The following is a 16,322-nucleotide window of genomic DNA, read 5'->3' on the forward strand; positions in this document are numbered from 1 at the left end:
CAAAGCAAACCTTCTCTGGATCGACTCAAGATGACTGGTAACGCTTTAACAAGACTCACGCACAATTTGTTCAAAGACAATAAAGGTTTGAGGGCCGTTACCATTGACGACAATCTGATATCAGTGATCAACCCGGGGACATTTGAACCATTGAGCCAATTAGAGACACTTAACTTGGCAAAAAATAATCTTGCACATATCTGTGATTTTAATCTGCATCAAGTCAAACATCTGAACCTCAGTATGAATTCAGTGGAGTTCTTTGTAACACATGAGGATGACCACATGTATAACCTGGAAATTCTTGATCTGAGTTACAACAAACTACTTTATTTTCCAATTGTTCCTAAAAGGAACCATTTGAAGTATCTTTATTTGCAGTATAACATGTTGGGCACCCTAATGTCTGAGGTCACCATGGTAACAGAAGCTAATGCTCTTTACAATGAGATTGTAAATAAGGGGGATGTTAGAGTTGGAATGAATGAACTACACTCAAACTGGAGACAGATGCCTCTGAGCTATATTGACCTCAGTTATAACCACTTCAGATTGTTCCCACTGGAAACTCTGAGTCTTATCTCGTCTTTGGAAATACTGAATTTCAGTCATAACTGTGTGCAGAACATCACCTGGAATGTTAGAAATAGCAGCGAATCAGGATATCATAGGCGTCTTTTTTTCCCCTCACTGAAGTACCTGAACCTGGAAAGCAACGGGCTGGTGTCTGTTTCCCCTCTCGTCCTAAATATGCTCACACAAATAGAGACATTAAATCTACAAGACAACTCGGTGCAACCTTGTGCACCTATGGACGATTTCCAGGACTCGACACAGCAAATGAATCACAATGCATCCTGTGTTGTCTTTGGGAAATTAAGAAGTCTTAAACATCTCAGCCTGAGAGAAAACAACATGAAGATACTGCACGTCAACTCTTTTCACAAAACCTCTTTGGTTTCCCTCAACCTTGCAAGAAATCCACAAATGGTAATGCAAGCGGGTGCTCTGGAAGGCGTGCAGAGAACACTTCAGTCACTGACGATCAGTGAAATCAGCATGACTAATTCTGGCCTTTCCTTACCCTGTATGCCACAATTAACTCATCTGAACATGTCTGACAATAAACTGAACATCCTCCCCAGCAGTTTAGGTTGCTCTCCTCTGAGAGAAATCAGCATTAGAAATAACACATTTTTGTCTTTAAACTACTCTCTGATTCTTGCACTATCAGTGCACCTTGATGTCATGTACATCAGCGAGAATTATTTCAACTGCTGTGACAGCAGGTGGCTGATGGTCTTAAATGAGCAGAAGATTAGACTGCCTGACATCAGTCAAACACAATGCTTCGACGGTGTTAATAAAATTCACATAGAAGAGTATTTGAGAACCTCTTCGCTGTATTGTGTGTTCACAGAAGCACAGAACATTCACTTTGCACAAATAATCATACTTATTTTATTTGTAAGTGTGATAATAGCTGTGTTCATTATGTTAATTAGAAAAATGTGTTGCACACACACATAACTGGTTTAAAATGTAAATACTGATTTACATGTCCGGTCTTTTCAAGCTTTCCACATTTTTGATGTCACATGATTTCAGTGAATAATGAAAACAATGTAATGACTTGTGCATTAGTTGACGATGAGACATGCACATATACACAATGGCAACTATTTATACTGTACAGAATAAATATGCATGACTTAATTGGCAGCCATTTCATTATAAGCTACATTTGGATACATACATTGTATACATTTGGATGTGCAGGTATAGTTGTCATATTCTTTTATTAAGTTATTATTTTCTTTAGTTAGCATTCATTTTCATCAACTCGCAAATTAACTTTAATTTGCCTCACTTTATTGAGACACATTTTTTACAGTCTCACAGCCATTTCCTAGTGAAAAGGGTGAAAGCTTCACGAGAAGTTGCATTGTAGAATAAACATGCATCAGCGACAAAAATTACATTCTCACAATCTTGTATGACTAGTTCACATTACAACCGCAACAAGGGTGCACAAGGAGGCACTGCAGCTGTGGGAGGATATCTTGTGAAGCTATCCTCCTCCAGCAGAAACACTCTATACAGAGTAGTTGCCTTTTCTGGAAAGCAAACGCTCAGACTTGTGATTGAAGTAATAGCGTCAAAACATGCAAGGATGGCTACCGATGATGATATTGAGCAATATGGCTGTGGGAAATGTCTTTCTTGCTCCACCTGCATGGAGAGGTATTCAAGTAGCATCAAGTAGCAGCTTGACAAGTTCAAGCAAAGCGCTCACCGTGTGGGTAGTTGTTGGTTAAAGGCATGCAAGTATCGAATCGTGTTCGTTCTTATTATTAGTGATTAACACAGCGGCTGGCATTTGAGCATAAGCAGCAGCTTGTTTTTCTCCCAGTCACTTGAGTAAGCAGCTGTCATGTATATTCAGTGGTGTGAAGTCAGAGAAGTGGTGTATTAGGAGTGGACACATAAGGAAAAAATGGGTGAAATTAAGCATTTTAATGGCTTCCTGGCTTATAAGTGGCGGCACTGTGAATTGCATATGATAAACAAATAAATAAATACACCACAACAGCTGGCAAGGCAGAAAGTTGATATGTATTACACTACAGACTAATACCCAATGCGTTGTACGTTACATTTTTTTTCACATATTTCTGCTTTAGTGTTTTATAGTAGTGTAGGCAGAGGTCAGTGGAGAATATGCCTCTTGCAAAATGTTAGCATGACAATCAGTCATTTCTTCAGTAATAGTCCTTCCCTGTGTTATGATATGCATGTACTCAAAATGTCACCACTCATATTAATATATCAAGTTAAGGGTGCTGTAATTTCCAGAAGGCCGATCAGTGTTAACCTGGGTGCGGGAGACCAATCATATGCTCAGGTCCTCAACATGAAATTGTAATGTATGATTAGACTGCTGCTGACAAAATCACTACAGATTTAATTGTATGTCTAAGTGGACATGAATGATAATAATAGCAGCACGGAAAGGAGGTTTCAAATGTATTTAGTAAGTTTAGTAAGTCGGTTAGTGACTCATTCTTGACCAAGATGTTTTATGATTTCAGAAAACTGTCCAACAGGAGCACAGAAAGCTACTTAAAACAAACATTAAGTCAAGTCATGGACAGCAACGGCTAAAATGAAGACGACGTTCATCGAGCCACAAAAGGTTGTTTCCAGCATGGCGGCGGCGAGTTCCGGCTGTTAGAGAACAAATCCCTGGCAGTTAATGGTGTTTTGGGGTTATCAGCAAGTGTATGAAGAATAGCTGGTGGTAATTCTCTTCGTACACAAATACTCCGCGGTGGGCAGAAGGCTTGTCCAAACGAGCTCTTTATCTCGAGCCGGAGCGTAATTGAGAAGCTAATTGACATTAGCCGCCTGGACCGGTAGAGAATCAGTAGACAAGACTCCCACCGAACGTCATGACTCCTCGGAAGCAACTCGTCCAGCGCCTGCATCCTTCATGCATCACCCAGAAAATGCAGATGACTTTTAAACTCTTACTACTGGAAAATGCCCGGCTGGAACTGGAGAGAGAACTTCGCTGTTTAAGCAATGAGGTAATGTAATACCCAGTTTACAAGTTAGCTAGCAAGCATTCAGGTGGCTACAATGTCATTTTAAACCTATGAATAAAATAAAATAGTGATCAGTCATATCGTCAGTTGGTTTTACCTGTTCTTTATAGCTTCATTGAACTGTGTAAAAAGTTGTCAAACATGAACACAAACCATATCTACCAACAGGCACAGCAAAGCAGATACTGCATGGAAATGTTGAAATGTTGAAATTCCTGAGTAATTTAGTCTCTATCATGAATTACACGTTTCTGGGCTGTTCTGAACTACTTGTTCAGGCTACAAGTAATATGTGTTTTATTGTTTATATGTTTATTTGTCAAATGATACATATGGTCTAACTCAGGGGTCCACCATCAAATAAGCACTGTATATTTTGTAAAGTTTTTACCTACTCATTTACATCCAAAATCAATTTCCCTCCCCAGGCTTTTGAAGAGGTCCAAGGTTTCTTGAATTCATCTCATCCCATCAGTGTGTTCAATGATCTTGCTGAAGCATTGGATGTGAAATGTCAAGCTATTGACAAACTCACAGCTCTTCTAAAAGACCAAACACTCAGTAAGTTAAGAATGATTCAGCTCAGGGCCCTGACTTATAAATTAGCTTGGATGTTTGGTTCAAAGTTAGTGTGGTGAAATGTACAGTACCTTAAGACATTCCCGATTGCATCTTGATTAATCTACTTTAAACTTTCCTGCCTTGTATTCACAGAGACACAGGCTTGTGTGACGTTGACTGTTAAAAATGGGATGAGAGCAGGCCAGCCTCAGCCACTCAGAGACAAACGGATCGTCATCTCTGATGTTCTCAAGTTTGGGCCTATGCTGCAAAACTCGTTAATGGCAAGCTCCATCACCAAAGCAATCAGGGTGCTTGGATCCACTCTGTCCAATGGGCGGCTGAATCATGTCCTCATCTCCCAGCCCACAGTGGTTGAGGAGAAGGAAACAGTATGCAGCATCTTTTCCACCTATGATAGCGCTGTTTTGACTACAGACTTGTGCTGTCACGTAAAGGCTGAAGAAAAAGAAACAGAAAAAGAAGTTGTTCTGGAGGTGAAATGTCAACCAGATGCTCTGACTGTACCGCCTGCTATCATTCAGAGTCATAACATTAATGATGAGAGGCCACCTCTGCTATTACCTCCCATTAAAGCAATATACCCTGAGACTAACAACCCTAAACCCAAGAAAAGAACACCACCTATTAGCTGGGGATGTAAAGGTGATGTCCAGGTGTGGCACCAAAAACAAACATCCTCCCAGCTGCTGCACTTCCTCAGAGCAAAAGCTAAAGACACAGGTCCACTGGAGGTCACTGTCATGGATTGGAGTAGAAGCTATACAGATACTTCAGCTTCACCACAGTCAGTGGCACCTCCTGACCAGACACAAAGCTCCTCCTTAAATAATGTGGCAGATTATCTGACAGAGGTGCTGCCTCTGAAGACGTTATTTGCGCACACTGAAAATGAAGCTCCCGTCTTCAGAGTCAAAAGAATTGAATCAGGTGGCAGTCGGACCTACACTTGTGTGATTGCAACAAAGACTGAATTGTGGGACGTTGGAGACATCACCACAGAAGTGGTAGAGGACAGTTCTGAGGACAACAGCTTTGAAAGCACAGACTGCCCAGGTAGACCGGAACTGGAGGAGAACTCACACAAGAATCTTCAGTGTCAAACGCTCACAAGTACATTCAAGAATCCTGAACACAAGGATGCAGAGATCGGCATAAACATTCCCAAGTTCCACTTCCAAAAGTTTGACGAGTCCGAGGTTGTGGTGTCTCATATTGTCAGTCCAGGCAGCTTCTACATCCAGCATGCAGACTACATCTCAAAGCTGCAGGCTGCTGTCACAGAGTAAGTTACTGCGCATGCATGTAATCTTGCCTACTTTTACTCAGCTTTCCTTACCATTTACTAATTCCCTGATGACATTTACAGCTCTTTATCCTTTTTGTTCATGGCTGCTCTCTTTGTAGATTTTTTTTTTTATGTTTTTAATATTCCACATGTTTCTGGTTGTCTTTTTATGTATTTTCTTTTTTCTTTTTCAATTTTGCAACAGCTGCAAACCCAGTAGTTCATATGCTGAGCAGAACCGCATACCAGACATTGGAACTCGAGTAATGGGCTGGTTTGCAAAGCAGGAACAATGGTGCAGGGCGGAGGTGACAAAGATCTGTGGAGTATGCAGAGGTGAGCCCGCTTTTGTTTTCTGCAATGGTTTTGCTAATGCATGCCTCTAGGTGGTAGCAGTGTCATATAACTTGTCTTCAGCTGCTTAGGAAAACCTGTTGATGATTATTTGTCTTTTGGATGGAAGATAATCCCACCGCTGATGGCGCTAGCGTTGAGGCATCCATCACAGTGGAGGTGAAGAGGCTGGATCATGGCGATACCGCCTGTCTGTCAGTGGGGGACATCAAGGAGCTAACCCAGCAGATGGCTGATGTCCCGCTGCAGGCAATGCAGGTCTCACTGGCAAATGTAAGTGTTCCTGCTTCGTGCTTTTATCAAAATGAGCTCATTGATTCCTCCATTTGTATGTAAGGTTGTCACAGGTACTGCTAACTCATTAGAAGTATTTGACAGTCATAAAACACAGATTTGCAGAAGTTAACGTAGAAAGCACTCGTCTCTCAGTGTTGTGTATTAGTATTTTTTTCTGAAAAGAGTAATGATTTACAGTTATCGTGTAGTAGAACTAATGTTGTTGATGCTGTATGGCTTTTACAGCAGTTGTGCATTCAATCGATCAATATCAAATAAAGGCATAACAACAACCCCCCATTAACCCCCAAAATGAAATGTGCTAAGTGCAAATTTTCAGTGCCAATTTCCCTGCCTGTATGGGTGGGAGTTTCAGGATTTGCATATGTGGAAGTGGTTGGAAGGCTATGGTCCTCTAGGGGTGTACACTGGATTGGCATTTGTTCAATCAATTTGTTACAGTCTTATCTATTGCTTCATGACCCATTATCTCAGTTCATGGTATTTTGTGATTGTTTCCTCCCCCTCAGGTGACGCCTGTGAATGGAAAAGATTGGTCTGAGGAAGCAGTGGGATGGTTCCGAGCAATGGTGCACAACAGGACACTCTTTGCCAGATTTTACACACAAGAGTCCAGTGTTGAAGTGGAGCTTTTCTTGGAAAAGGGAAGGCTTGGAGCGATGAGGTATCACATTATGACAAAGATGATCTGAGTTGTGAGAAGTGGAAATCAAAGAGATTATTTATTCACACAGTGTTAACTGGGTCTGACAAGAAGTATGTCAGGAGAACTCCAGCTGGGTTTTTGAGACCAGCACTGATGTTTAGAAGCCTTCAATGGAAAGTAAGAGTACTGACCGCAAAATGTACTTCATTCATTGATACGGTGTGGTTGAAGTCTTTATCTACATATGAAAGAAGTGATGATATGTTTTATGGTTGAAACATCTGAACATTGTGTTTCAGCAGTCGGTTTGAATTCTACTATGAATTCTACTATGGTCTGGTTCTGATCACGAGAGCTATTGATGGACAAGAGATTTGGTGTACCGACTTCATGTCAGCACTAGCGTTGACATTCTGAGGCACATGTTTCAAACTAAAGCTCCCAGCCCTCTTAGACATTTCCCGTAGTGCATTGTACTACAATCCTGGCAGGCTGGACAACACACAGCCCTCACATACACACTGTAACTGTCCCTTATTGCGTGTTTGTGCGAACTAATTGAACTGCAGTGTAGTGGTGAGCTGAGAGCCCAGCATGCTTCGACTGCTCAAAGCCCTCTCCCCTGCTTCGTCCCAGAAACTGTGCAGATGCGCATTTGCAAGCGCAGACTCAAGCAGCTGCATATGAAGTTGAACTGAGCTGTTCAGAGGACATGTCTCACTGGCCAGAAGTTGGATGGACACGCCTTACATGCACACACAACACACCCAAAGGTGTTGATGCTTGAAATACTTCATCAGTGCTGTTTCCTCTTAAGAACAACTACTTGACTATATTTTATGAATCCATATTTTACAAATATCTTTTACATGTTTGATGTCGATGACATAATGAGAGCAGGTGTTGTGCCCACTGCTTTTTATTTTGGAAATTAGGTGTTTTAAGTCACATGTCTGCATAGAAATCCAGCTGCATATGATCAAGCAACAGCCAGTTCAAATCAAGAGTGATTATTCTATGATTTACCAGTACCTTTGATAATGAGGTTGGCACCGCTGTTAAAATGTGTAAAGAAGGCTGGGAGTGACTCATGTTGTCGTCATTACAGGAGGGGTGCCTCGGTGTCTGTGCGACTGGCCCAGAACGGACATGCCAAACACAGCCAACTGAAGCATGTTGGTGTCGTGAAACAAAGTAAGTCACTTTACAGAAGTAAAGTCTGTGTGTGTGTGGGTGTGACCCTGCCTTCTTTTCAAAATCCTTTGCAATAATCCCTTGCAATAATCCCTGCCTTAATTCAAAATCTTTTTTTGTTTTTTAGGCTCCAACTGGGAGAAGTACCTAATTTCGCATTATACCCAATACAAGCTGTAATTTAAAATGGCTGTCTATTGTTGTTAGTTTTTTTTGCTTAATTTTCTCCAGTGTGGTCAAATGTAAACTACAGACAGCAGCCATTCTTTGAAGTAGATGTTTAGCTCTTTGATCTAAAATATTGATTTGCGTTCTGCATACAGCACATCCAATGGACCTTTTGCAACGGCTACACATTGACAAACAGTCAGAGAAGAAATTTTTACACACAGTAAATGTGATAAATTACTGGTTGTATACATAACTGAAGGCACTAATTCTTGCTTTTGTGGGATCTACAATTCACTTTCTAATAAAACAATGTCAAGTACAGTGAGTGGAAAGTAAACAGAACATTATTCTAGTATCTAATTTTCGTTCCTTGTTCTGTTCAATTCCTTCCTGTAAATTGTCTGTGTAGACCAGAATGAACAGAAGTATTAATCAGATTGTCCTTAAATTAATTTCCATTGGTTGTAACAAGTGTTTTCATCATCATCCAGATTGCATAGATAAGATAGAAATGTTTTTTTTTATACATACATATACACACACACACATATATATTATTTATATGTGTGTGTGTGTGTGTGTGTGTGTGTGTGTATGTCTATATATGTGTGTATATAGGTCTATATATATATATATATATACACACACACACACATATATATATACACACATAGTATAATATGTCCATGAATGAATATTAATAAAAACAGTTCAATTCAATTCAACTTTATTTCTATACCCCAACATCACAATTTACAATTGTCTTGATGGACTTTACAGGCCACACATTGCTACACCCTCTGTCCTAAACCCTCAATCAGGGTGAGGAAAAACTGCCGAAAAAGAGGCAGAAACCTCAGGGAGGACCACAGAGATAGGGATCCCCCTCCCTGGGGTGGACAGACCAGACATAGGTGTTGCATGCACAGACAATTAACATATGATGAGTATATGAGAAGCAATGGTCAGCTTGTGAAGGCTGATAAAGTTATAATCATTAAAAATTATAATAGTAAAAGGTCCAGGAATGCATGTAAGTTGTGGGTAGTTATCCCATAAAACATCAGAAACAGAGAGACATATAAACAATTAACAATATGATGGAAAGGGTATATTTAATGTGGTATGATAAAAAATAATGCACATTTTCAATGACCTTGTTTTCATTAAGCCTCACTTTCACTGTGTTCATGTTTGAACAGCTTGTTTCATTCTCTCAACCAATCAGAAAACATGCTGGCGCTCTCAATGACGGTGGCTCACGTCAAAAGCTTCCTTCACGTCTCTGCCTGGCCAAGCACAATAAATAATGTGGCAGGCCGAGGCCTTTTGTGTCCACACAGATTCCTTCTTTTGCTCAGAGTGGGTGGAAATCGAGGCGTTTGATCTGAATTCTAAAGACTCTTGTTGCAGCTCGATAAAGGACGCCATTGTATGTAAATAGTTTATATAAGAGCATATGACTGCTACGGTGCAGGGCAGCGGCTAGTGGCGGAGGAATGATTAGCATTTCCCGAGCACATGGTGTTCTCATTCCAGCCTTTGGCTAACAAACACTTATTTTAGCACATTTCTCACCGTTTTGTACACATTTTTGTGTACCACCACCGCTGAAGGTAAAATGCAAGTCATTTGATTGTTATACTAACAAGTGTTCAGAGATTAGAACAGATGTGAGTCGTTGCTAATATCCCCCAGATAGCTTGATAAGACCAGAACCCTTTAAATGAGGTGACATGAATGATTCAGTGTGATTATTTAAGCATTTTAATGGACCAATTGGATCCATTTGTATTTCTTAAAAAATGCAGTACATCTCCCACATGTAGAAAAAAAAGACCTAATGAGATGTATGTTCTGTCAGTCTGGGCTGCAGGTCAGTTTGGGAGTACCGTATTAACAAAGGGTGAACAAATCACGTGACGCAGCGAATGTTTCTCAATTGGCTTTGATCTGGTGCGTCTTGTGACCGCGTGATGGAAGGCCATCGCCCCTGCTTTTATACGGCCAACGGGCTACTTCGCAGTTCCTGCTTGTTGGTCCATACTCTGCCAAGTCCAGCTTGATGCTCAGGCAAAATCTCAAGATGGTCATCTTTGGACCTGGCGCTGCTTACGCTGCTTGCACCACTGGCTGAGCCTGGTAAACAACTAACAACTAATGTAATAATTATTTTATACTGAAATTGTTTTTGTCCAGATGTACAAAGGCTCGTAGGTTGTTTCATCCTGAAAGTCACTGCTACAAGTCCTTGTAGATGATTTTGTTTTTTACAAATTGGGTCGTTTTCCTTTTCATGATCTAATGATGTAATCTAATTCACCTAATGTGTGTTGTTTTACCGATGAATATGTTTGTATGTAATTACAGCCACATAACCTGAATTAAAAGTGTGGGATTTTTTGCAGCACTGGAGGCAAAAATGAACTGGGGGACCTTTTATGCCGTGATCAGTGGCGTAAACAGGCACTCTACTGGCATTGGACGCATTTGGCTTTCTGTCATCTTCATTTTCCGCATCCTGGTTCTGGTGGTTGCAGCTGAAAGCGTGTGGGGAGATGAGAAGTCCGGCTTCACCTGTAATACCCAACAACCCGGCTGCAACAGTGTGTGTTATGACCAGTTCTTCCCCATCTCGCACATCCGCCTGTGGGCACTCCAGCTCATCCTGGTCTCCACCCCAGCCCTTCTGGTAGCCATGCATGTGGCCCATCGGCGTCACATTGACAAGAAGATCCTGAAGAAAACGGGCCGCGGCACCCCTAAGGAGCTAGATCTCATTAAGAACCAGAAGTTTCAGATCACCGGAGCTCTGTGGTGGACATATATGATCAGCATCATCTTCAGAATCATCTTTGAGGTCGCTTTTCTCTACATCTTCTACTTAATCTATCCTGACTTTAAGATGGTGCGCTTGGTCAAGTGTGACTCGTACCCTTGCCCCAACACAGTGGACTGTTTTGTCTCCAGACCCACGGAGAAGACCATATTCACTGTGTTCATGCTGGCCGTGTCTGGGGTCTGTGTGCTGCTCAACCTGGCAGAGGTGGTCTACCTGATAGGCAGCGCGTGTAAACGATGCTTCCGTGGCTCTGAGGAGGAGGCCAAAGTAGCCTGGATAAGTCAAAGATTGTCATCTTATAGGCAAAATGAAATCAATCAGCTGATAACAGATCATCCTCTCAAGTCTAAATTCGCTGTGACCAAAAAGATTCCGTCTGAGAAGAGCCAGAGATGTTCTGCTTTTTGACACCCTGTTGCCTTCCAACTAATTATCCACCTGTGGAGCCCATTGCTCTGCAGTACGAACTGTATGATCACCATTTTCCGATGACCGGTCTTGTTCCGTTAGTCGCTTTTTCTTTTCACTTGTTACTGATACGAGCTGTAATCCTTGGAACTAGAAGCCAGTAGTATTTATACATTTTAACTATAAATGTACAAAAACTAAATTATGGTTGATTGTCGTATGTGTTTGCGGTTTCTGGCTTAAGCTTAAGAACCCAGCGAGGATAATGCATTACGGTCCAACTTGTGTGATGATTCAGTTTCAAGTATTGTTTTTTCTGGGAGCCTGCTGATGTGTTTCACCGTTTCGATGCCTGGCAAATCTCCTTTAACAAAATACCTATGAACAAACAACAATCACTGTTGGAATTTCTTTTAGAATATTCTCATCCTTCTATATTAATGGGGCCACACTTTTTAACAAGTCTCTGGCGCAAAAAAAAAAACGATTATTAGCATTAATTTTTCCACAAATAGTTTTAATAGAAAAATGAAAAGCAAAATAATTAAAATATAGTTTAAAAGATCAGCGTTCATTATTGCCTTGCCTAAATATTTATTTTTTGACTTTTTTTAAAGATTATCATAGAGATTGAAATGCTGGATTCAAAGTAAGTTATTTACATTAAAAGTGATTGTACCATAGTGGGAGTTCAGTCTCCTTCCTCATCATGGAAATGAAGATGTTTCTATGAGAAATATGATTCATGATAACAATTATTAGCAAGAATGTGGCTCAGGTTTTATTGGACAGATCTAGTCATTTGAGCATGAAAGACCTGTCAGTACATTTCCATAGAATATAATAAATTATTATATATATATATATATATATATATATATATATATATATATATATATATATATATATATATATATATATATATATTACAAACTGTTACAGAATATTACCATGTCCTTCAAACATGTGACTTTTCAAGACTGGATATAGCTCTTGTGCATTGACCAAAAAGTTCCCCTGGATTCTTTCCAGGTCTGATCAAAGACTGCAGGATTTATTCACAACAACTGAGGCTTTGTGAAGATGATCACATTGTGTTCATTTATACCATTATACAACTGGGTCACTTTCAAAATGTCGCTATAGCTGTTTGTCTAATCTCACTGAAACTCGTACATACTTGACTGCACCACCTGCTACCTCCCTGTAAGTTCTGAGAAATACATGAGTTTGACCTACTGTGTAACGACAACCTGCTTCTTTTTAAAGTCACCTGCCTTTTATATTGTTCTTGACCTGGCTCTATATACCAGCATATGGTCTGTTCATCTGTTTTACACACATGGCGATCAGAGAACTCCCCCACGCCTGAACGTTAATATGTCGCCATCTTGGTAAACAAAAGCACAATTGGATTGAAACTAAGTATGTACAATGATGAAAAAATTATGATAATAAAAATCTCATGTTAATTTGGCAGGTTTACTGACAATTTTGTTGCATCCCATGGGTTGTATAAAATGAATAATCTGTCACATAAGGGTTTTGTGGTACATTTACCTCCTGGCATATTGCAAACCTTCTCTGTCTCCTCTCATTGTGTCTCAATGTGTAACTTGAGGATGGAAATGGCTACTCATCTCCAAATCATGCCCCCATGATAGGAGAGACCCTTGTGCTATATTTAGAGCCCCGAAGCACTTGTGGCAAGAACAAAAAGCAGTGGACAACATCATTGGCCAGCTGCCCTGTCACTCACGGTCAGCAAGTAGACAGGCTCTAATAGTTTACATTAGTGTTTGCCCCGTGCCAAATTTAACCCCGCAAGGGGGGAGGGGGTTGAGGAAGAGCATGTTGGACATGGTTGAGAGTCCAGCTGGTTATGTGTGTTGTGGTCAGCAGGAAGAGACCTCCAGGGCCCTCGGTGTGTATTTGAATGCAGAGGTCTGAGTCGGTGTGTGACAAAGGTTGGAACCAGCAGGACTCCTCTTTTCCTGTCCATTCAAGGGCATTGCTGAGGGGGCCCCAAAGACCAGGCTTACGCTGAGGTCCGACAGCAAAGTGGGCAGCCTCATGGACCCTCAAAGACACGTAGGACTTCAGGACAGGGGATGTCTAAGCTGACAAGGTGGGTTTATGCGGTGAATGTGAGTGTGTGAGAGTGTTCATTGTCTTCTGCGGCTGTCAGACGTCGTAACCAGGGACAATGAACTGTCAGTTGTTTATGACATTTGAGAAAGAATGATCACCTCTGTCATGATAAGTTGATGGCTCAAAAAAAAAAACATCCACTTGTCCTTGTGCAGTTGAGTCAGTCCACCTGCCAGAATTTCAGCAGTTAACATACATACACACACACACACACACACACAGTAGCATTTCCAGTATTCGCTGGACTGCTTCTGTACAGTACATCTGTGTATTTGTAAGAATGTGCTGCAGGTGCTGACAGTTCTTCACATAGCTCAACTGCTTCTGATTCAGACTTGCCTGGTGTTTCATTTCATCTCATGTTACTACAGCTCATGCTCATGAGGGCCGGAACCTGCCAGATCATGACTGTAACCTGCCTAGCCCCCCCTGTCCGCACATTCCAAATATATACCCTCTTAAAGTAAATATAATCCTGTACGTGTCCACGTCAACTACCTGCTCAGCAGCAGTCGCCCCCCGAGTTGTACAGTTTAGTAGAAGCTTGGCTCTCTTGGCACTCATCTGGTCAATGCTCTGCTGAATGTGGTAAGATGTTGGTATTTTGGAAAGGAAGAAGCTTCCTGTAACACCTTCATTGTTTATATTTCAGTTGTGTCATGTGCTTGCCCTCTAAACAATTCCACACAAACGTCTGAGATACACTTTTTGATGCCTCCAGTCATAGATCTGACCTCACGTAACCATGGGGGACTGGAACTTGTTGGGAAAGCTTCTGGAAAAAGCCCAGGAGCACTCCACCGTGGTGGGGAAGGTGTGGCTCACCGTTCTCTTCATCTTCCGCATCCTGATCCTGAGTGCTGCGACAGAGAAGGTGTGGGGCGATGAGCAGTCTGGCTTTACCTGCGACACCAAGCAGCCCGGTTGTGAGAACGTGTGCTATGACATCACTTTCCCCATCTCCCACGTTCGCTTTTGGGTGCTGCAGATCATCTTTGTGTCCACACCAACGCTTATCTACCTGGGTCACATCCTCCATCTGGTGCGGATGGAGGAGAAGCAGAAAGAGAAGGGGAGGGACCACGCCCATCATTCAGACAAGCAGACCTTGGTTGGGGATGCAAGGCACAAAAAGGCTCTGGTGAGGGACGATAAGGGCCGTGTGCGCCTACAGGGGGAGCTCCTGCGTACTTATGTCTTCAATGTCATTTTTAAGACCCTGTTTGAGGTGGGGTTCATCGTGGCCCAGTACCTGCTGTATGGCTTCGAGCTGAAGCCCATGTATAAGTGTGACAGACATCCCTGTCCCAACGTGGTGAACTGCTACATCTCCCGTCCCACAGAGAAAACCATCTTCATCATCTTCATGCTGGGAGTGGCCAGCGTTTCTCTGCTCCTCAACCTCATAGAGATCTATCACCTGGGCTTCACCAAGTGCCGCCAGGGCATCACCTTTAGGAGACGGCGGCATGCAAACACCTCCCATGAGTCAAGTGAGGTCGCAGTACCGTTTGCACCAAGTTATGATGACTACTTTCATGGGCACCACCAGGTTCAGCCCACCTACCCGCCCGTTCCGAGTTACAACCTCTCCCCTCTGCCTGAGGAGACAGAGTCCTCCTTTCACCACCTCCACAGCAAGGCAGCCTACAAACAAAATAAGGACAACTTGGCGGTGGAAAGGAGCAGCAGCAAGCCAGAGGAATGTGACCTGAAAGAAAAGAAGGGAGCAGGATCAGCCCCTGGGTCGCCAACGCAGGCCAGGCCCGGCCGAAGTGCCAAACACAGCAACAACAAGACTAGAATAGACGATCTGAAGATATGAGGAGGTTTGTGTTTCTCTCAGGGGTCTTAATGTGCTGCGACAGGATCATATGTTGTTTGGAAGCATTCTTACTTGAAGATGCTTTAACTCATTCCAACACGAAGTGTGGTAACATTTTAGGGGAACACAGAGACCCTTGCAGCTGTACCGTCGCATGTCAGGACTGACGTGCTACTACACCTCTTTTTCCTTATGTTCATGGATAATTTTTCTGACTGACAATGGTCTGCTAAGGTTTTTACACTGCACTCCTCTCTTATCATCAAATATGTGATGAAAGAATAAAGAATAAATGAGCCTGAATAAGCAACTCCATGTGAAAGCCTTGAGGAGCAGAAACATGCTCAGTGTTGCCTTGAACTCGTTTGACGTAATCAGATATTTTAATTTAACCTGATGGGGTGATGAGGTCACCATCCAGCATAGCTGACTTGTTTGGACTGTTTGGACTTGCACGTTGTGCAATATCTGACAACTGAAGAAAAAGGATACTGGTCTCAGGATCAGTACTGTGTGTTTTTACTGTGACAGCCATCAAATACACAACTATCACACAACCAACACAGTGTTTGATTTATCCGCCTGTAAATCGGGTATCGGTTTGTGTTATTCTGTAACTCACTTGGTGACAACCGTATTCATAAAAAAGAACTGCTTGCAATCGATGTGTCTTAAATTTATTATTATTATTATCTCAGATGTTTATTTGCTGGAACACCATTCCACAGTCCAACAGAGCAAAAACAAAATTCATCTTACGATGTCATGTCATGTTCAACTTGAGCCACTGAAAGGTCCATCTGAAGTGTCCAATGTCCAACTGTCGTACCTTTGTCAGTTTGTTTCACACGTATGTTCTTGAGCAGAAATGACATGACAGAGTCTGTAACCTCATGACATCTCGCACTCCTGTAGGAGAACAAGCATGTCGCCAGCTCAGGTGTGAAAACCTTGAA

General features: G+C 41.9%; 3 protein-coding genes across 3 annotated transcripts; all 3 read left to right on the forward strand.

The window, feature by feature from the left end:
* Positions 1-6: 6 nt before the first annotated feature.
* LOC144739049 (transforming growth factor beta activator LRRC32-like) lies at positions 7-1,530 on the forward strand (the record flags this gene model as incomplete). Its single annotated transcript, XM_078622049.1, has 1 exon — positions 7-1,530. A coding segment is annotated over one exon (1,524 nt), but the record flags the coding sequence as incomplete, so codon positions are not given.
* A 9,026-nt stretch (positions 1,531-10,556) lies between these two features.
* LOC144739053 (gap junction beta-1 protein-like) lies at positions 10,557-11,390 on the forward strand. The gene has a single exon (XM_078622052.1). It carries the CDS (start codon positions 10,563-10,565, stop codon positions 11,388-11,390), a length of 828 nt encoding a protein of 275 aa, XP_078478178.1. The 5' UTR covers positions 10,557-10,562.
* Positions 11,391-14,286: 2,896 nt separating this feature from the next.
* Positions 14,287-15,366, forward strand: LOC144739052 (gap junction alpha-3 protein-like). The gene has a single exon (XM_078622051.1). It carries the CDS (start codon positions 14,287-14,289, stop codon positions 15,364-15,366), a length of 1,080 nt encoding a protein of 359 aa, XP_078478177.1.
* The last annotated feature ends 956 nt before the right edge of the window (positions 15,367-16,322 follow it).

Source organism: Lampetra planeri, unplaced genomic scaffold (genome assembly GCF_965212315.1).
Source record: "Lampetra planeri unplaced genomic scaffold, kcLamPlan1.2.h2 scaffold_1276, whole genome shotgun sequence".
In the NCBI taxonomy this organism is placed as follows: Eukaryota; Metazoa; Chordata; class Hyperoartia; order Petromyzontiformes; family Petromyzontidae; genus Lampetra; species Lampetra planeri.